This window comes from Budorcas taxicolor, chromosome 23, assembly GCF_023091745.1.
Source record: "Budorcas taxicolor isolate Tak-1 chromosome 23, Takin1.1, whole genome shotgun sequence".
Taxonomy (NCBI): domain Eukaryota; kingdom Metazoa; phylum Chordata; class Mammalia; order Artiodactyla; family Bovidae; genus Budorcas; species Budorcas taxicolor.
This window is the reverse complement of record NC_068932.1, coordinates 15,530,944-15,552,056: the sequence shown is the minus strand read 5'-3', so window position 1 is coordinate 15,552,056 and position 21,113 is coordinate 15,530,944. Positions and strand designations below refer to the sequence as shown.

Sequence of the window (21,113 nt, the reverse complement as noted above, 5' to 3'; positions counted from 1 at the left end):
TATCTTTGATATAACTTCATTATTTAGTTGTGTGTGTGTGTGTGTGTGTGTTTTTTCTCAGCACTTATTTACTTTTTCTGGCACAAGATACTCCAGGCTCATCTTGTATGCTTCCTGCCCCAGTCTTAGAAGCAGTCATCTCTTCAAGGAGCTTTGCTTTCTTTCACTGAAGACTCATTAGAAATCAAGATCTGAGTTCTAGGTGCAAATCCATTCTTTTTAATGCACTTTTCTTAATGCGCAATTGCAACCCACTCCAGTACTCTTTGCCTGGAAAATCCCATGGACGGAGGAGCCTGGTAGGCTGCAGTCCATGGGGTCGCTAAGAGTCGGGCACGACTGAGCGACTTCACTTCACTTTCACTTCTTAAATGTTACATCTCACCATAAAAAGTGAAGAAAGAATGAGAAAGGAAGAAAATCTTTTGTGTTTAAATTACCACAATCCCTCTGAAATTTCTCTCAGTAACAATGGGAAGCCAATACTAAGGTTCTCCTACATAATATTTCTGTCCTTTCTATACATATATTTAGCAAGATGGTTAGGGGCACAGCCTCTCGTCACTTTGGGTTTAATGTTAGACTCTACTTCCTCTTCACTGTGTGATCTAGTCATATCACTCAGCCTCTCTGAGCCTCACTTTACTCATCTGCTAATGGCAAAAAGACAATACCCACTTTCAGAGAGTAATGGAGAAGCTCAAATAAGCATACCGATAAGTGACTCAGCACAGACTCTGGCTCAGTAAAGCACATGACTATAATTAAACATAAAAAAGATCAAGGTCTTATCCTGCCGCTTCTCCTTCCCACTTCCTTTTCTCCAGGCTAAATCAGTCCAGCTGTTCCTCTAGAGGGGGCTTTCCTCAGGGCTGCATCCAAGTTCTTTAATCTTTTTATTTCCTTTCTCTGGGACCATTTCCACATTCTCCCTGTCATACTGCTAGCTGATTTTTTTTTTTTTTTCCCCTAAGAGCAAGAAGGATTCAATTGGAGAGTATCAATACCCATGAAATGTAACATATGTTAATTTGGACATAGAACTTCTGATTTTAATTTAGCAAGAGAAATCGTGTTTTCCATATTCCATTTAATTTGAGTTCTGAGCTAAAGCAAGTATTTTCCAGTGAAAAACTATGGGCATTATGAAAAGTCGTGTCTGGAAAAGAAAAATTATGAGGCTTTTCTGCAGCCTGTTTCAACTGCTCAGCTATGATGTAAGGTGGGAGAGAATGGACACTATCTTTCTTAGCACCAGTTCTATTTTAGACACAAAAGAACTAATGTTAGGTGTTAATAATTCCTCTAAAAGGCAGTCTTCTAGGAACTAATACCCAGGATAAAATTGGCAGTTGTAATAAAATAAGATCCCTTTAAGAAGGAAACTAGTAGCTTTGTCTCTTACATCATATAGTGAATTTTATGCACTTCTGTGCCTGATTCTCTCAGGAGACAAGTTTCTGTGGGTTTACAAGAAGGAATTAGGTGGGACTTAAAGAGTTACTCAGGAACCAAGTGGCATCAAAGATGTGGTACTGGCAAAAAAAAATTACCTAGTCAAATTTAGGTCATATGCCTTAAGGAGAGGACCAAGAAGTGAAAAGAGAAGGAAAGTTTATATTCAACCCCTGCCAAGAGGTTCTGAAGCATCCTTCAGTGAGAAACTATAAATTGACAGGTAGACACCTTTCTAATGTTCCATGATGAAAATCTGTTTAAAAATAAAGCTCATTTAAAAAATATTTACTTTTAAAATATTTATTTACTTGGCTGCACTGGGTCTTAGTTGGGGACATGGGACCTTTGACCTTCATCGCGGCATGAGGGCTCTTTCAGGTGCGGCATTCGAACTTCTAGATGCAGCATGTGGACCAGGGATCGAACCTGGGCCCCCTGAACTGGGAGCGTGTAGTCTTAGCCACTGGACCACCAGGGAAATGCCTGAAGATCTTACATTAGGGGAAAAGTGGGCTACTTATCAGGCTTCCCAGGTGGCACTAGTGGTAAATAACTCATCTGTCAATGGAGGAGAGACATCAGAGACTCAGGAAGATCCCCTGGAGGAGGGCATGGTAACCCACTCCAGTATTCTTGTCTGGGGAAGCCCATGGACAGAGGAATCTGGTGGGCTATAATCCACAGGGTTGCAAAGAGTCCGACATGACTGAAGCAATTTGGCACTAATTTTCTTCATAACATTTTGTTACTCCTGCAAAGTTAAAAGGATTACATAAACATGACTCATCAAGTGATAAGCCTAAATTTAATTTTGTAAGACAGGAAAAGGTGCACCTTTTCCAAAGGACTTGCTATAGATGTACCCTGTAATAAAATTGAGAGTTTAAACTTTGCTTCTGGCAAATTCTTGCTTTTAATTAACTTAGCACTTTCCTCAGCCATAGACAGCTTCTAAATTATAGCTGCATAATGCAAGGACTTTAAAGCCAGCCTGCCTGAGGTTAAATTCTGGCCCTGCTAAATGTGAGATCTTGAATGAAATAGAATTGCTGGGAGGATTAACTAATTTAAATGTAAAGTATTTAAAACAGTGTTCGTGTAAAAGTAGGCTCTTGACAAATAATAGCATGTCAAATATTAGTAATATTATCATGGCCCAGTTTGTGTGCGCAAAGTCAATATCCTAAAACACAGCCACCCAAACAAATGCTGCTTCTTTGTAAAAATGGTGCCCAAGTTTCATGCTGGGACTCACGTGATAAACAAGCTTAGGCTGAATGTGCATGCATGCTCAGTTGCTCCATTCTGTCTCTTTCTGAATCCACAGACTATAGCCCGCCAGGCTCCTCTGTCTATGAAATTAATCTGGCGAGAATACTAGAGTGAGTTGCCATTTCTTCCTCCAGGGGATCTTCCAACCCAGGGATCAAACCCCAGTCTCCTGTATTGGCAGGCAGATTCTTTACCACTGAGCCACCTGGGAAGCCCTTGAATGTTGTGCAGATGGTGGGAAAATGGCTTTCTTTGTTATGGTAATAGAAGCAGGACTGGGTCTTGTGTACTGGCCAAGCAGATAGGAAACGAGAGAAAGAGAAAGGGTCCTGGGTATCCCTAGTCCCAGAAACCCCTAACAGAGCCAGCCTCGGGGTGGGAGGAGATCGTGTTAAGGTCTTGGTTGGGCGGAGGCAGTCAGCTGTCCCTCAGGGATGTTGTGAGGTTGGTGTTTATAACGCTGTACCATCCTTCATGGAGAATAAGTGACTGGTTCCCTATCATTTTATTATTTCATTTGTGCACATAAGTGTGCATGTGTATGTGTGGCAAGTCCTGGTATCTATGATCTTTTCTCAGATACTCTACTTCCTTATGCTTAGCTTTTTAAAAAACTTTTTATTTTGTATCAGAGTATAGCTAATTACCAATGTTGTGATAGTTTCAGGTGAACAGCAAAGGAACTCACGCTTAGCTTTCTTATTTCTATCCTTGTGGGATCATCTTTCAGGGAAGTGTCTGAGGTTGTTGGGATGGGAGAGCAGTGAATACTCTGCATTCACCCATAAAGAAGGGCAGGGTGACTGAAAGCTGCTTCTCAAATGGTTACTGTTGCCACAGGTGCCCATACCTTAGTTCAGTTCAGTTCAGTTCAGTCGCTCAGTTGTGTTCGACTCTTTGCGACCCCATGAATCGCAGCACGCCAGGCCTCCCTGTCCATCATCAACTCCCGGAACTCACTCAGACTCACGTCCATCGAGTCAGTGATGCCATCCAGCCATCTCATCCTCTGTCGTCCCCTTCTTCTCCTGCCCCCAATCCCTCCCAGCATCAGAATCTTTTCCAATGAGTCAATTCTTCGCATGAGGTGGCCAAAGTACTGGAGTTTCAGCTTTAGCATCATTCCTTCCAAAGAAGTCCCAGGGCTGATCTCCTTCAGAATGGACTGGTTGGATCTCCTTGCAGTCCAAGGGACTCTCAAGAGTCTTCTCCAACACCACAGTTCAAAAGCATCAATTCTTCGGCGCTCATTCTTCTTCACAGTACAACTCTCACATCCATACATGAGCACTGGAAAAACCATAGCCTTGACTAGATGGACCTTAGTCGGCAAAGTAATGTCTCTGCTTTTGAATATGCTGTCTAGGTTGGTCATAACTTTTCTTCCAAGGAGTAGGCGTCTTTTAATTTCCTGGCTGCAGTCACCATCTGCAGTGATTTTGGAGCCCCCCAAAATAAAGTCTGACACTGTTTCCACTGTTTCCCCATCTATTTGCCATGAAGGGATGGGACCAGATGCCATGATCTTCGTATTCTGAATGTTGAGCTAAGGTCTCTGCTATTTGTGATGGTAGGCATTAATTACAATAGCCACCATTTATATGCCTTTATAATGCAAAATCCCTTATTTTACATGTATCCTCTCACATAATCTTTACAACAATCTTATAAATAAAGCATTATAATCATTCCCATTTTATAGATTACAAAATTGAGGCTTGGTAGGCTTCCCAGGTCGCTCAGAAGGTAAAGAATCTGCCTGCAATGCAGAAGTCCTGGGTTTGATCATTGGGTTGGGAAGATCCCCTGGAGGAGGGCATGGCAACCCACTCCAATATTCTTGCCTGGAGAATCCCATGGATAGAGGACCCTAGTGGGCTACAGCCCATGGGGTCGCAAAGAATCAGACACGACTGACAGACTAAGCACAGCCCAACAGCAAGATTAAGTCACCTACCCGGTGACACAAATAGTATGTGATGGGGGCAACATTCAGTCCCAGACAATGTGACTGCAAGCTTTGAGTTCTGAATCATCCCAAACAGCCTCCCTTCTAAGGTTCTGCCTGAACTTGTTATCTGCTTATATCCAACTTTTCCAAATGGAATAATCCTTTTAAAGCAGTATTTTAGAGAGGGTGGACAATATTGATAATAAGAACTTGTGGCTCCTATATCACCCAACACTCTTTTCTATACACCAAAATAGTCTTAATTTCCATTTTCCTACAATAGTGCCATATGCTACTCTTATGCCTTCATGACTTACACTCACACAAGCAAAACTTATTTATTCTTCATACTGGTGAATTTGAAAAGTCATTATTAATGAGCTTTATAGGTCATATGAAATGTAACTGGACCACTTTTAGAATTTCAGTTCAGTTCAGTGGCTCAGTCATGTCTGACTCTTTGCGACCCCATGAATTGAACCACGCCAGGCCTCCCTGTCCATCACCAACTCCTGGAGTTCACCCGAAGTCACGTCCATCGAGTCGGTGATGCCATCCAGCCATCTCACCCTCTGTCGTCCCCTTCTCCTCCTGCCCCCAATCCCTCCCAGCATCAGAGTCTTTTCCAATGAGTCAACTCTTCACATGAGGTGGCCAAAGTACTGGAGTTTCAGCTTCAGCATCATTCCTTCCAAAGAAATCCCAGGGCTGATCTCCTTTAGAATGGACTGGTTGGATCTCCTTGCAGTCCAAGGGACTCTCAAGAGTCTTCTCCAACAACACAGTTCAAAAACATCAATTCTTCGGCACTCAGCTTTCTTCACAGTCCAACTCTCACATCCATACATGAGCACAGGAAAAACCATAGCCTTGACTAGATGGACCTTTGTTGACAAAGTAATGTCTCTGCTTTTGAATATGCTCTCTAGGTTGGTCATAACTTTCCTTCCAAGGAGTAAGCGTCTTTTAATTTCATGGCTGCAATCACCATCTGCAGTGATTTTGGAGCCCCCCAAAAATAAAGTCTGACACTGTTTCCACTGTTTCCCCATCTATTTCCCATGAAGTGATGGGACCAGATGCCATGTTTAGATGCTCCTAATCTATAGGAACTAGAAATAAAAAGAAGTTGAGGGTTCCACAGTGACAAGAAATGCCTTCAACACTGCAGGAGGAAAGATCCTGCCCTGCAGTTGATCACGTGGTCAGGCTCATAACCCAGCTCTGCTAGGCACCACTTAGGGAAGCGACTTCACCTCTCCAGGTACCACTTTCTCAACTGTACACGGAGATGATAAGTTGATGCCCTTAAGATCTCACTGACATTTTGAGATTATTTCAACCCTGTTCCTTTCCTGCTGAGGTCTTGAATTTTTTATGAATTATTTCTGGGGTTTCTGTCAATGTTTTGAGTAGGTGTTCTGGCAGGAGTAGCTGAGATGTTTGAGAAGAATTATTAGAGCACCCTACAGGTTGGGTGAACCAAATGACCATGAGATCATCCCTTCTTTCTCTGATGTAATTTTCACAGGGTTGGTGGCTGCCATAGGAAAGGGGCTGGAGGTTACTGTTTACAGAATCTTTATTTCAGCCAAATCAACAACAAAGCACAGTTCCCTTGGGTTTTGAGATCTGGAAATCCCTTTTTCACACACTGCCTTGTACTGGATATTTTAATGCAGGACTCTGGATCAGAAATGGATTCCCAAGTCCTGGCAGATGGTCCCAGGAACAGTGCTTGCTGATCCGGTTTCAGTGAATTCTCTTAAACACCCCCACCCTCATCTCTTAAACACCCCAACCTCATCAGTAGTTCTTTTCAAAATAGCCATCATGTAGGGTAAGGAAGTTTACCAGTACAGAGGTACAAAAATTTCAATGTCAGGATTTCAACCTGACTTCTTGGGTTTTTGTAAAAGAAGAATTTGCAGTTTTGTGCTTCTTTTCCCCTCCAAGAGTGCTTACAAGCGGCATCTAGAAAATGGGAAGTAGAAAAGCAGTGATCTTAGAATGTAGATGATAAAATGATTAGGGAGGGGACAAAGGAACAAGCAGAGAATTGAAAATAATGATTTCAAAAGAGGTGATGGTATGAGGTATGAAATTTGAAGGAAATCCAGTCAAAAGGAAAAAGATGGTAAAGAAAAACTCAGAGGCCTGGTCTCTGAGTTTCAACCAAAAGTGAAGTGAAGTGAAGTGAAAGTCATGTCCACGACTCTTTGCGACCCCATGGACTATACAGTCCATGGAATTCTCTAGGTCAGAATACTGGAGTGGGTAGCTGTTCCCTTCTCCAAGGGATCTTTCCAACCCAGGGATTGAACCCAGGTTTCCTGCACTGCAGGCAGATTCTTTACCAGCTGAGTCATAAGCATTCCTGAAAGTATTTTGAGAACACCTATAAGTAACATATACATCTACACACACACACACACAGCCCCAAGTGAAGGTTGTTATATAAAAAAAAATCATATGAAATTTTATCTATTCAGAGATGATATATCCTTTATTGGAGGATTTAAGGAAGGAATTTCAGCCAGATCTCAGTATGAGGAACAGGTATGCTTCTCCCAAACATCTGTTTGATTTTTCTTACAAAGACTGTGACTCCTGATTCCCTTTTTTATGGTCACTATCTCAGAACAAAATTTAGTCACTGTAAAGACTATATAGTATACGTTTCTGTATGCTTTATTTTTTCCTATCCTGCTTTCCTTTTCCCTTCATACCTTCGATTATTTACATTTATTCTTATAAGCATCTACAAAATATTTTGTGGGAGGATGTAGATATATACTCAGGTACCTGTGTATAGAGACAGGTAGACAGAGGTAGATGGAGATTAAGGAGTTAAGGGCTATGAGAGGCCTCTGTGCTTATGTGTAGATGGTCCTCTCTCTATTTATATATGGTGGCACCAACATCACAAAAATTAGTGAGAAACTTTCAAATAATCTTTGACTTGAGACCAACTTAAAAAGAACAATCGGTAGAAACTACTTGTGAAATTTGAGCTTTAAGGATGTGACACCGTGGTAAGGGCAATATTGGTTCATTTTGAGCACCTGGATCCCCTATGGGGGAATGAGCTAGGAGATGAGGTTTGGAAAAAAGCTCAAAGACTTTGGAAAAACCGGGAATATAGGTTCATCTCTTTAATAACAATGCTTGGGATTCAGGCACAAGGTGTTCATTTCTGTGCTCACAACTGATTCTGAGGATCCAGCACTACAATTCCAAAGGAATTATTTTCCAGAAACACTGTCTCTTCCCGATGTAGGCTCATACACACACAGTCATCCAGGAAAGACTTTGCAAAACAAACAGCGATGTCTGACAAGGACTGGGAGACAACTGCCAGGTATGACTCGTGAGTATGCCACACAAATAGAACCTTTTGTGGCCAAGATGTCAAAGCCAGCAGATGTTCTGCTTTGGGCTCATGCTCAAGGATTCTTCCAGGTGGACCAGACTCTGCTTTGAGTTGGGCTTGACCATGAGTAAATGGCCTTGAAGAGATGCAATGCCTACCCTAAGACCATTGATTTCTGAACTTCTCATTTGGTCTTGGGTTAAGCAAGCATGTCATGGGTAGACTGCAATGCTTGTCAATAAACAGCAATCAAAACAGCCAAGCAATCACAACGCTGCAGATGCCACCTGAAAGTGAGATCCTGGAAGCACTGCAGCGCTTGTCAGTCATTGATGAGCTGCCTTAGAATCATCAGAAGCTGGGGGAGCTGCAACAGTGCTGATTTCCGGGTATGACTGACTCCAGGCCTGCTGCTGCTGCTGCTGCTGCTGCTAAGTCGCTTCAGTCGTGTCCGACTCTGTGCAACCCCATAGACGGCAGCCCACCAGGCTCCCCCGTCCCTGGGATTCTCCAGGCAAGAACACTGGAGTGGGTCGCCATTTCCTTCAACGCATGAAAGTGAATAGTGAACGTGAAGTCACTCAGTCGTGTCTGACTCTTCTTGACCCCATAGACTGCAGTCTACCAGGCTCCTCCGTCCATGGAATTTTCCAGGCAAGAGTACTGGAGTGGGTTGTCATTGCCTTCTCTGCCGCTAAATCAGTATATTTGATTTAAAAAATGTTAATATTTGCCCCATGCCTTACCCAGTAACTAATAAACCCTTTTTTAAAAATTAGTTTTTTAATTGAAGTATTGGGGCTTCCCAGGTGACACAGTGGTAAAATTAGCCTGCCAGGGCAAGAAATACAGGAGATGCCAATTCAATCCCTGGGTCGGGAAGATCCCCTGCAGGAGGAAATGCAGCCCACTCCAGCATTCCTGCCTGGAAAATTCCGTAGACAGAGGAGCCTGGCGGGCTATAGTCCATGGGGTTGCAAAGAGTCAGACACAAGTGAGCAACTAACATACATACACAAACACATCAAAGTATAGTTGATTTATAATGTATACCCTGGATACTATTGGAGAAGGGAATGGCAACCCACCCCAGTATTCTTGCCTGGGAAATTCCATGGACAGTGGAGCCTGGTGGGCCACAGTCTGAAAGTGAAAGTGAAGTCAGTCAGTCGTGTCCGATTCTCTGCGACCCCATGGACTGTAGCCTACCAGGCTCCTCTGTCCATGGCATTTTCCAGGCAAAAGTACCGGAGTAGGTTGCCATTTCCTTCTCCAGGGGATCTTCCTGACCCAGGGATCGAATCCGGGTCTGCTGCATTGCAGGCAGACGCTTTAGCATCTGAGCCACCAGGGAAGCCGCTCTGCAAAGAACTGCACACGACTGAGCAACTAACACATACATGGATGCTATTTACAACCTGAAACCAAACTGGAGTAGGAAAAAGAAGAGATGAGAATCCCAATTTTTAAATCCCATGTAAAACATCCCATGTAAAACATCCCATGTAAAACTTACTGCCATCGGGCTTTATCCTTCAGGGAATTTTTCCCGGAGCTGCTCCCTTCACTGGAGCTGTCCTCCTCCTCTGTCTCCAGACTTCGACTGCAGCTCCTGATGATCTGAAAGATGCTGTTGACGGTGGACTCCTTCTCTGAATTCTTTAAACCATTCTGTCCCACTCGTTGTAAGAAATTATCTTGTCCACTATAATCGGCTACAAACTACAGAGAAATATATTGAGGATTCGTTATCGCAGCTTCACATACTACATCTAAATAACCTACTTGGCTAGAGAAACGAAATCATAACAGTCATAAATAATGGCATTTGTGCCTATTTTATTGGGGGGAAAACCAACCTCCAGGAAACACATTTTTTCCTTTCACCACATGAAATACCAGACTTACTCTTGTTTCCACTAAGACAACTTCAGTCCCTCTAGGAATCAACACTCCACTTCGAGTTTATAACACAAAAAGCAATATTATTTCAAGGTTCCCTAGGGATAAGATTAGCCACTTTACAGAGGAAGGACAGAGTTATTTTATTCCTATAGTGAGAACTGAGAAAAACCATGACAGAAATCTATTATTCTATGGAACCAGATAAAATTACTGGGGCCCAAGGAAATGATCAAGGAAGGGGGACATTTTGCTTTATTTCCCATATATCTTAACAGTAACACAGAGGCTTCTTGATGATTTATAAGCTCTTATTGTCTATATTTGTAACCAGGGAAGAATCTCCCATCAGAGGTCAGAGGGATGGCTAGGCCATGAGATATGGAGTTCCCTACTTCTGAGATGTGAGGCAGCCAGTGCGGGGACAGCTTGGGGGGCTTGCTTTAAGCTTTCTGCTTAATTTCTTGCACTTTTTTTTGTTGTTGTTATTGAGTCGCTAAGTCATGTCTGACTCTTTCTGACTCGTGGGCTGTAGCCTGCCAGGCTCCTCTGTTCATGGGATTTTTTCAGGCAATAACATTGGAGTGAGTAGCTACTTCCTCCTCCAGGAGATCTTCCCAACCCAGGGATTGAACTTGTGTCTCCTGCACTGCGGGCAGAATCTTTACCGCTGAAATACTGGGGAAGTCTCTTCTTGCACTTCATGCCCTCTCTCACAAGCCAGGGAGACAGAAGCCAGTAATGCTGCCAGCACCTGTCAGGGGCTCTAAGTCTTCCTGATACCAGGTAATTCTTTTGCTCCCAGGGGACCTGGAAGAGGCTGCAGTTTTAGGAGAGTCTTCCCACTGTCACTAAGAAGGGGTATGAATGAGGGTGAGAAAGAGAGAGAGAGAAGGAGAGAGGGGGAGAGTGTGTGTGTAAGGTCAACAGTGGGTGCTGGCATCATGGTGAGAATGACTTTAGATTCCGGGCATGGGACTCCTCAAATTTCTCTATAAAGTCTCCCACCTTTCAATTCCTTCTTTCATTTCTAAACACCGTATAGAAAGGTGTCTGTATATTCTGTTTCTCAGTGTCTCTTCTCTGCACTGCCCAACACTCTGAGTCTAAGCTCATGTGGTCCTTCCCATGCTGGGGGTTGGGAATGAGCAGCAATGGGCTGGGGACAGCATGATCAGGAGCCCAGAGCGCATCCTTAGAGGACACACCAGATTCCCAGAGTGGAGGAAAAAATGGCAGCACTGACTTCCCCTCAGTCTTTCTTCCACTGACCCCAAAAAGTTACTGCTCTCATCTGACTTCTTATATCCCCTTCACCCATTTGCACCAAACAAGAGAGGAAAATCCCATGAACTTTAAGAAAAAACACCCAGGAAAACAACACCGTTTGTACATTGCCCCATTAAAGCTAACTTAATATAAAGCCCCAACAGTGCTAGTAGGCCTCTTTTCTTTGGAATGTTCAAGACCTAGTGAAAGTGAAACTGTCAGCTGCTCAGTAATGTCCGACTCTTTGTGACCTTATGGGCTGTAGCCTGCCAGGCTCCTCTGTTCATGGAATTCTCCAGACAACAATACTGGAGTGGGTTGCCATTCCCTTCTCTAGGGGATCTTCCCGATCTAGGAATCGAACCCAGGTCTCCTGCATTGCAGGCAGATTCTTTACCGTCTGAGCCACCAGGGAAGCCCCCAAGGATTTAAGTGTTACTCAACACAACTGTGACAATGGATAACCCTGGGCTCAGAGATGTCTCTCTTCTGGCTTCAGTGTGTGACAAGCCAGGAGGCAACAGTGACTCTTCAGATCATGAGAGTTTTGAAAGGTCTCACCTCCAGAGTCTCTTCCTGCGAATTGTACCTCGGGCAAAGCTTCATGAGGCCAGAGGCTCCGTCCAGCACCTCACAGAGCTCCTTCAGAAACACCCCACAGAAGGGAACCACCTTGCAGCCAGGGATGTGCAGCGCTCGGGTCACCACCTTCCTGTACTCGCAGGAAGACTCGTGCTGGGCCATGGCGTCCTTCAGGCTCCTCATGGTCTCCAGGTCAGACTGGTCCATAAACTGCCACATTTTTAAAACTTTTCTTGACCTATGGCAAGTCAGGGACATTGTTTTTAGGCCAAAGTGGAAATAATACCGTTTATAGTAAACAGCTTAAATTCTGTATGAAATTCATTTCTGTTTATGTTTTCTTTCTGTTTTAATATTTACTTAGGATTCACATTGCCACCTACTTCCGCAAGTGATGTGAATATTACTTTAATAAATTGAAACACGAAATTAAACAGAGATATATACAAAAACACATGTGGGGGGAGCTAAATTCGGAAGGTGGGCACTGAACTTAAGTTTGAGTTTTTCTGGTTTCCCAAAAGGGAAACCTGATGGGTAATATGGTTTTTACAAATATTTATGGAGGATCACTCACAGAAAATGTGTTCCATCCACTCCTCTTGATCTTTTAAACATAACTGGATGAGGCTAGTCCTGCAGTGATGCCCAGAAAGCCTGTTTGGGCCTCTTCTATTGAACTGCTTCAACTGACATTAAGTCACTGGCCTGTCTTGAGGGACCTTATCTTAAAGTATTATTTGCAGAACAGGATGTTAAATGAGAGTCTTCCTATGTTTAAATTGCTGCTAAGAACAACAGCTGACATTGAACCCCACCTTCTGAAGTGAGACAGCGTGTTGTCACCAGGAGACTCAAAGTGTTCTCCCTGCAGAGGTTTCCCACCCTGCATCAGCAGAGAGCTGGGTCTGAGCAGCTAAGCGGAGACTTCTTTGCAGAGGGTTGTCAGGACATGGTAAGTGAGAAGGAGGAGACCTCCTCAAGTTCAGGGGCTTCAGGGAACTTCATGGAGAGGCTTGCCCATGTTCTGGCAGCTTGTTGATCATGTGGACTGCCTGGTGTGTGACTTCCTGGGAAAGTTTAAACACAAGAGGCTGCCTGGGGCCGCGGGATGGCTATGTGAGGGGGAAGGATCTGGTGGGAGTGCTTTGCGTCTGTAGAGCCTGGGTGGGCAAAGTGCTGGGGCTTTCTGTGAGTCTGGAATGGACCCTGAGAGGCAGCAGGGCTTGAGTTATCCTGAAAGGCTTCCCTCCAAATAAGGGGCCCTAGTGGAAAGAGTCTGTAAGGGTAGGACTTCCAGAACTAAATGCTGTGGGGGAGGACTGAGTAGTCGGCTGGGGGTGTACCACCCCTTTCCAGGTGATGGTACGGGGGGTTGCTTCCGGACAGAAACTGGGGGGAGTTAGGGCAGGTAAGTAGGAAGTGACCCTGAAAAGACCCCACATGGCTCTCTGTGGGGTCGCCAAGGCCAGATCACAGCGGCCCCAGTCAAGTTAGACTGGCTCCCTTTACCTCTCCTCCCTTCTTCTCTCCTATCCTGCCCATGTTTTCTGCAGGAACCCTGAGCTGGAGACAGAGGGAGAGAAAAGATAAATTATATCTTCCCACCCTACTACAGCTTTTTTTCTTTTTTACTGCAGCTTTCTGAGACTGGTAGGGCTGTGAAATTGGGGAAAGGGTGAAGCTCTTCTTCCTTTTTTTTTCTTCCCAGGTGGCGCTAGTGGTAAAGAACCAACCTGCCTGCCAGTGCAGGAGACATCAGAGACACAGGTTTGATCCCTGGGTTGGCAAGATCCCCTGGAGGAGGGCATGACAATCCACTCCAGTATTCTTGCCTGGAGAATCTCATGGACAGAGGAGCCTGGCGGGATACAGTCCATGGGGTCACAAAGAGTCAGACACGACTGAAGCGACTTAGCAGCAGCAGGAGTGTGGCATACAGGATCTCAGTTTCCTGACCAGGGATTGAACCCATGTCCCATGCAGTGGAAGTGTGGAGTGTTAATCACTGGACCATCAGGGAAGTCCCTTTACTTCTTTTTTTGAATTTTTAAATGAAAACTTGAAGCTCTGATTTATATCAGACTGGATTAAAAAATCATTGCTGCTGCTGCTGCTGCTGCTAAGTCACTTCAGTCGTGTCCGACTCTGTGTGACCCCATAGAAGGCAGCCCACCAGGCTTCCTCGTCCCTGGGATTCTCCAGGCAAGAACACTGGAGTGGGTTGCCATTTCCTTCTCCAATGCATGAAGGTGAAAAGTGAAAGTGAAGTCGCTTAGTCGTGTCTGACTCTAGCGACCGCATGGACTGCAGCCCACCAGGCTCCTCTGTCCATGGGATTTTCCAGGCAAGAGTACTGGAGTGGGGTCCCATTGCCTTCTCCGAAAAAATCATTAGGTAATATCTAAGACATCCAAAAGATATCAAGAAGTACAACACAACAAACACTCATGCATCGACCTCTCAGTTTAAAAAAATACAGCATTCATAATATGGCTGAGGCCCCAGAAGACTCCTCTGTGAACACACCCGCCTCCCTTCCTCACCACAAGGGACCATGACTGCAACTTTATTGCGTTCCTTCCCTGACAATTCCTCATACTTTCTCAACTTGGGCAGATATTGCTAAGCAGTTTGTACAATTGTTGTGCATTTTAAACTTTATACAAACGATGTCACACTGTAGGCAACCTGCCTACAATTCTGGGGTTCACTAGCGCTCAAGGGCATAGGTGAAGGAGATGACTTATTAACTACACAAGTGACGGGGAAAGATACAGGGGGCCCAAGGTACATTCCAGAGTTCGGGGGAAGAAGAGCCAATCAGCAGGTTTGAAAGACAGTGAGGTCAGAAAAATAAAACTGTCTCCTGATTTCACCCCACTGGGTTCAACTTGTCCTACAACCAGTTCCTTATAAGGTGGTGAGAATCCATTTGGGGTCAAGGGATGGAGGTTTAAATAAATGAAGTGAACACATGAATGAGACTTGGTTCTCATTATCTGATCATCATTTTTTTCCTGAGTCATGATATGTGGGTGGGGCAGGAGACAAACCTTTGTAAAGAGCCATGGGTTTTTGTTAGACTGAGAACTGACACTTTTAAAAAAGAAACTTTATTTCTTTTCATGATTAAAAAGGTATGCCCATTGTAGGCAATCTCGACAATACCAAAAATATAGAAAATCCACTCACAGCTCTTCCAACCACAGACAACAGTAGGTATATTTCCTTCCAGTACTTATCCTATTTGTGTCTGTCTGGTCTAAATATTTTATACCTTTTGTTGTATAAATATTGCTGAGGTTATTAAGTATGGACAGCTTTGTTCCCAGGTAGTTTTATATATTGTATGTTACTTGATGTCCTATGATATTAAAATTATTATAAACATTGTTTTTGGTGATTAAATAATACTCCAGTGTGTGGATGCATCATGTTATTTCCTTCATTTTTCTATTATTGTTCATTGGGTTATTTTATTTTATTATTTTAAAACCAAGGTGTCATTGACATTTGGGTTATTTTATATTGCCATTAACATTGAGTAAATATTGCTGCATGTAAATCTTTGTACTTCTGCTCATTTCCTGTAAACAGCTGAGAATTTAGTTTGAGAAAGCAAAATGTACAAAGGTGACAGAAAAGCAGTCACTTCACAATAAGGTTGTGCCCCCTTCTCCTCTAATTGTTTTAAAAATAAAAAAATTCAGTTATCTTGATGCAGTTCAATTACTTGTAATCTAAATACTTTCAGACTTGAAAGTGCACATGTGAGCTCTTCTTCCACAATCATTCCATCGTAAGGACATCTAGTAACTTACCTCCTGTATCTACTGTTCTGGCTGACGAACTATTAAACCTGGTAGTTTTACCCATCTATTTGTAAAGACTAATTCAGCCTTAAGCCAAATACAGGAGTGTAAAACTAGGTAGCAGTGGGATTGGGGTAGCCAGGAATCAGTGGTAAGCTTTAGCTGCTTTGACATTACTTCGCATCTAAGCAAGAATTACCTGGCTCTATAGACTTCCCTCTCGGCTGCGCTCTGCATGTCAAAGTAAAAAGTCGGCTTAAAGCTCAACATTCAGAAAACGAAGATCATGGCATCCGGTCCCATCACTTCATGGCAAATAGATGGGGAAACAGTAGAAACAGTGTCAGACTTTATTTTTGGGGGCTCCAAAATCACTGCAGATGGTGACTGCAGCCAGGAAATTAAAAGACACTTACTCCTTAGAAGAAAAGTTATGACCAACCTAGACAGCATATTCAAAAGCAGAGATATTACTTTGCCAACAAAGGTCTGCCTAGTCAAGGCTACGGTTTTTCCAGTGGTCATGTATGGATGTGAAACTTGGACGGTGAAGAAACCTGAGTGCCAAAGAATTGATGTTTTTGAACTGTGTTGTTGGAGAAGACTCTTGAGAGTCCCTTGGACTGCAAGGAGATCCAACCAGTCCATTCTAAAGGAGATCAGCCCTGGGATTTCTTTGGAAGGAATGATGCTGAAGCTGAAACTCCAGTACTTTGGCCACCTCATGCGAAGAGTTGACTCATTGGAAAAGACTCTGATGCTGGGAGGGATTGGGGGCAGGAGGAGAAGGGGACAACAGAGGATGAGATGGCTGGATGGCATCACTGACTCGATGGATGTGAGTCTGAGTGAACTCTGGGAGTTGGTGATGGACAGGGAGGCCTGGTGTGCTGCGATTCATGGGGTCGCAAAGAATCGGACATGACTGAGAGACTGAACTGAACTGAACTGATAGACTTCCCTGGTGGCTCAGCTGGTAAAGAATCCACCTGCAATGCAGGATACCTGGGTTCAATCCCTGCATTGGGAAGATCTCCTGGAGAAGGGAAAGGCTACCCACTCCAGTATTTTGGCCTGGAGAATTCCATGGACTATAGCTCATGGGGTTGCAAAGAGTCAGACATGATTGAGCAACTTTCACTTTCACATGGACTTCTTGGATTTTGAATTCAAACTAAGTTGGGTCTAAAAGTCACATTTCCCCAAGGCCTCCACTGGGCATTATGAGGCTATTCTTTGTATCAAGAGACTCTCTAATACATGGTACGTGGCAGCCAACCTCCAAGATGGCCTCCAAAGATCCACACTTCCTGCTGCGGTGTGGTCCCCACCCACAGTGAGCCAGTGCTGGTCCTACATGATCAGTATAATATGGCAGAAGTGGACAGTGTGTGACTCCTGAGGCCAGGACGTAAAAAGTGCCGCAGCTTCTGCCTTGCTCTTTCCATTCATTGATTGACTCTTGGCAGCACTGGTTGCTGTGTGCAGGCTTTCTCTAGCTGTGGTGAGCGGGGGCTACTCCCTAGCTGTGTTGTGCAGGCTTCTTATTGCAGTGGTTTGCCTTGTTGCAGAGCACAGGCTCTAGGCAATGGGTTTTAGTAACTGGGCTCCAGGGCTCAGTAGTTGCGGTGCATGGGCTCCAGAGTGCAAGGGTTCAACAGGTGTGGTGCACAGGCTCAGCTGCCCGCTGGCATGTAGGATCTCAGTTCCCAGATCAAGGATCAAACCCATGTCCCCTGCCTTGGCAGTCAGGCTCTTAACCCCTGGACCACCAGGGAAGTCCCTGCCTTGTTCTTTTGGATTGTTCACTTTGGAGGGAGCCAGCTGCCATGCTGTGAGGATGGTAACATCCAGAAGAGAGGAAGCAAGGTCCCCAGACAATAGTCAGCACCAGTTTGCCAGTCAACCACAACCATTGTATGTGTGTGCTTAGTTGCTCAGTCGTGTCTGACTCTTTGCAACCCTAGCCCACAAGGGGGTCTGTAGCCCCCCAAGTTCTTCCATCCATGGGATTTTCCCAGCAAGAATACTGGAGTGGGTTGTCACCTCCTCTTTCGAGGGATCGTCCACGCCCAGGGATCTCTTGCATCTCCTGCACTGCAGGTGGGTTCTTTACCACTGAGCCACCAGGGAAGCCCAAGCATCATTAAAACAGAACTATTTTATCATAGTATGATCTCTATTTTTTTTTTTAAAGAAAAATAATGCAGGGACTTCCCTGGTGGTCCAGCAGTTAAGAATCTGCCTTCCAATGCAGAGGATGTGGGTTTGATCCCTGCTTGGGCAACTAAGATCCCACATGCTGTGGGGCAACTAAGCCTGCATGTTGCAACTAGAGAGAAGCTGGCACGCCACAATGAAAGATCCTGCATGCTACAACTAAGATCTTGTGCAGCCAAATAAATAAATATTAAAAAAGAAAAGTAGCACAGATTCTTTGTAGAAAATTTATCACAAACAGAACCGAATCATCTGCATATAGCCTTTTCTTCACCCAGTACTTTCCTATTTTTCCTTCTTTTGAGCCATGCTTAGTGCATTTGTATGACCATTTTAAATGCCAATGACATGATCATGTGAGTTTATTCTTAGTTGAGAAAGTTCAAAAGGACAAAAAAATTTCCAACGAAAAATTTTCCTCTCCACCCCCAATCCTGAACCCCTATGTCAGGCCTGGAGAATCAAAGAAAAACCTTGAAATGTTATGAAGCAAGATCTATTTATAGATCTTCATTGGGAAGACGAATCTTAGACAACAACAGCAGCAATGACAAGTTCTCTTTTTGAGCCTTACTATATGCCAGACACACATACTCAACACTTTACATTGTCTCATTAAATCCTATGCAAAGAGATAGGTGCTTTTTATTATTGCCCCCATTTGCAGGTGAAGAAACTGAAGTTTAATGAGGTCGAGTAACTAGATCACACAGCTGTTCCACAGGGGAGCCAGGATTTGATTCCCTGTTATTCTAATTCCACCATTCATCCTCTTCTTCCTCATACCACCCTACCACCCACAAGAGTGAGGGGCAGCTATTTCATGCAAGATAACTGATGCTTAAAGGGAATACAGCTGGAGGCTTTAATGATAGAATGCTGATCTTATTATTAGCTAGATGGAGAAGGTGTAAGAGGAAGGTATCATAGAAGTTAAGGGCTCAGGCTCTGAAATCAAGGTGGCCTGCATTCACATCCTGGCCACACCAGGTGACCTTGGGTGAGTGACTAAATTTTTTCTTTCTTAGTTAGACGTTTCTTCTTTCATCTGGTGTGGAAATAATAATAGTATCTACCTCAAAAAATTGTTCTGACAATCGAAAGTTTTAATGCACGGAACATGCTTAGTCCAGTGCTTGACATGTAGTCAATGTTCAATAAAAATGACAGCTAACATTATTCAGTGCTTATTATCAACATAAGCCACTGTTATTGGTGACGGCAGTCAGTCATTGGCAGCTTACAGTGCTGGGTAATTTGTAAGGTAGATCCAGGAAGAGATAGGTAACAGTGGGGCACACATGGCAGGAAGGGGAAAGGGGGGTCAGTGATGGTGTTGACGGAGTTAAGCAATCAGACACTCAGCCTGCCCAAGAGCCTGGGATCAGGGCAGACACAGCGGAGTAGGATCATGCCTGCTTAATTCTGCAGCACCTCTGAGGAACAGGAATTGTGACACTAACAGAAGTTAATATATTTCCCCCAAATAGTCAGTACCAATTGCCTAGTTTGGGTAAATATGATTACCCGGACAATTAATTCAGTGCCATTCAGCTGTTAAGAAGAAACCCCAGACAACCATATTCCACTGCCCATACCTGAGGCCGGCCAAGAACTCCATGACGGCGTTGTAGTTGCCCATGTTCCAGCAGCATTTGGCCACATGAACCAAGTATGAGAAGACTTCCCGCTTCTCCTCCATGGAGCCCGCTGCGAGGATCAGCCACGTCACCCAGGAGCTCACCTGTAGAATGCAGAGAGGGGCGTCCACTGAAACCAGGCCAGGGAAGCTTGACACATACTTTCTCATGAGAAAAATGTTGTTGTTGTTTTTAAGTCACTTTAGTATTAGGAAATGGAGGACCCTGCCAAGAGACTGAACTGAAGCTCTAGCTCCATCAGTGCTTTTGCAATGGGATTAACCTCTCTGTTAATCTTCACCTTTAAAATGAAGCTGAAAGGTAATTCATATAATCCCTTTTCATCTATAAAATTCCATGAGACCATAGGAAAACAAAGCCTAAAGGTAATGATGATTTAAATGTATTTGACTGATGGAGCAAGAATAAATGCAATCAGTGCACTTCGCACATGAACAAAAGTCCACTTGTCAAAGAGAACAATGCATAATATTAAATGAAAAAACACAAAAACTTTTTGAACTATCTTACACAAATGCATTATCTATTATGCTCCTCCAATGACTAAATACTAGAACCAACATAGCACTTACGTTACTGTTCATACACTTCATATATGTTAACTCATGTATCTCTCACAACAATCCTCAGAGTCAGGAGCCATAATTATGCTCATTTTATAGATGAGGAAACTGAAGGACAGAGGGCCTAAGAGACTTGCTCAAAGTTCCCAACCAATAGGTGGCAAAGCCTGAAACTGAACTGAGGTGTGTGCCCCTGGTGGCTCAGAGGTGAAGAATCCATCTTAGCCAAGCAGGAGATGCAGTAGATGCAGGTTACGGGAAGATCCCCTGAGGAAACGGCAACCCATTCCAGTATTCTTGCCTGAAAAATCACACCAAGAGAGGAGCCTGGCAGGCTACAGTCTATGGGGTAGCAAAGGGTTGAACACAACTGAGCACACACACACGAACAATATGTGTCCCCAAGGTGTCACTATTAACTACTCACTAAACACCTAATGTAGATACTGTTCTCCTCTAGGCTTAAATTTAGTCTAATGTGATTTGCCTTTCTACTGCACAGACTGGAGAATTAGTTCAGTTCAGTTCAGTAGCTCTGTCCGAGTCTTTGCGACCCTATGGACTGCAGCACGCCAGGCTTCCCTGTCCATCACCAACTCCCAGAGCTTAAACACACTCATGTCCATCCAATTGGTGATGCCATCCAACAATTTCATCCTCTGTCGTCCCTTTCTCCTCCCACCTTCAATCTTTCCCAGCATCAGAATCTTTTCCAATGAGTCAGTTCTTCATATCAGGTGGCCAAAGTATTGGAGTTTCAGCTTCAGCATAAGTCCTTCCAATGAATATTCAGGAATGATTTCATTTAGGATTAACTGGTTTGATCTCCTTGAAGTCCAAGAGACTCTCAAGAGTCTTCTTCAGCAACACAGTTCAAAAGCATCAATTCTTCTGTGCTCAGCTTTCTTTATAGTCCAACTCTCATATCCATACATGACTACTGGAAAAACCATAGCTTTGACTAGACGGACCTTTGTCGGCAAAGTAGTCTCTGCCTTTTAATATGCTGTCTAGGTTGGTCATAGCGTTTCTTCCAAGGAGCAAGTG

At 43.9% G+C, this 21,113-nt stretch overlaps 1 protein-coding gene across 1 annotated transcript in view; it reads right to left on the bottom strand.

Annotated features, from left to right (window-relative positions):
* Nucleotides 1-21,113, bottom strand: part of PLCE1 (phospholipase C epsilon 1) — a 326,931-nt gene that overhangs the window by 77,718 nt on the left and 228,100 nt on the right. Inside the window, exons 4-6 of the mRNA XM_052660896.1 lie at nt 19,441-19,586; nt 11,787-12,045; nt 9,571-9,776 (exon numbers count right to left, since the gene is read on the bottom strand). Of these exons, the coding sequence (XP_052516856.1) occupies nt 9,571-9,776; nt 11,787-12,045; nt 19,441-19,586 (611 nt within the window). The remainder of the gene's footprint in view (nt 1-9,570; nt 9,777-11,786; nt 12,046-19,440; nt 19,587-21,113) is intronic.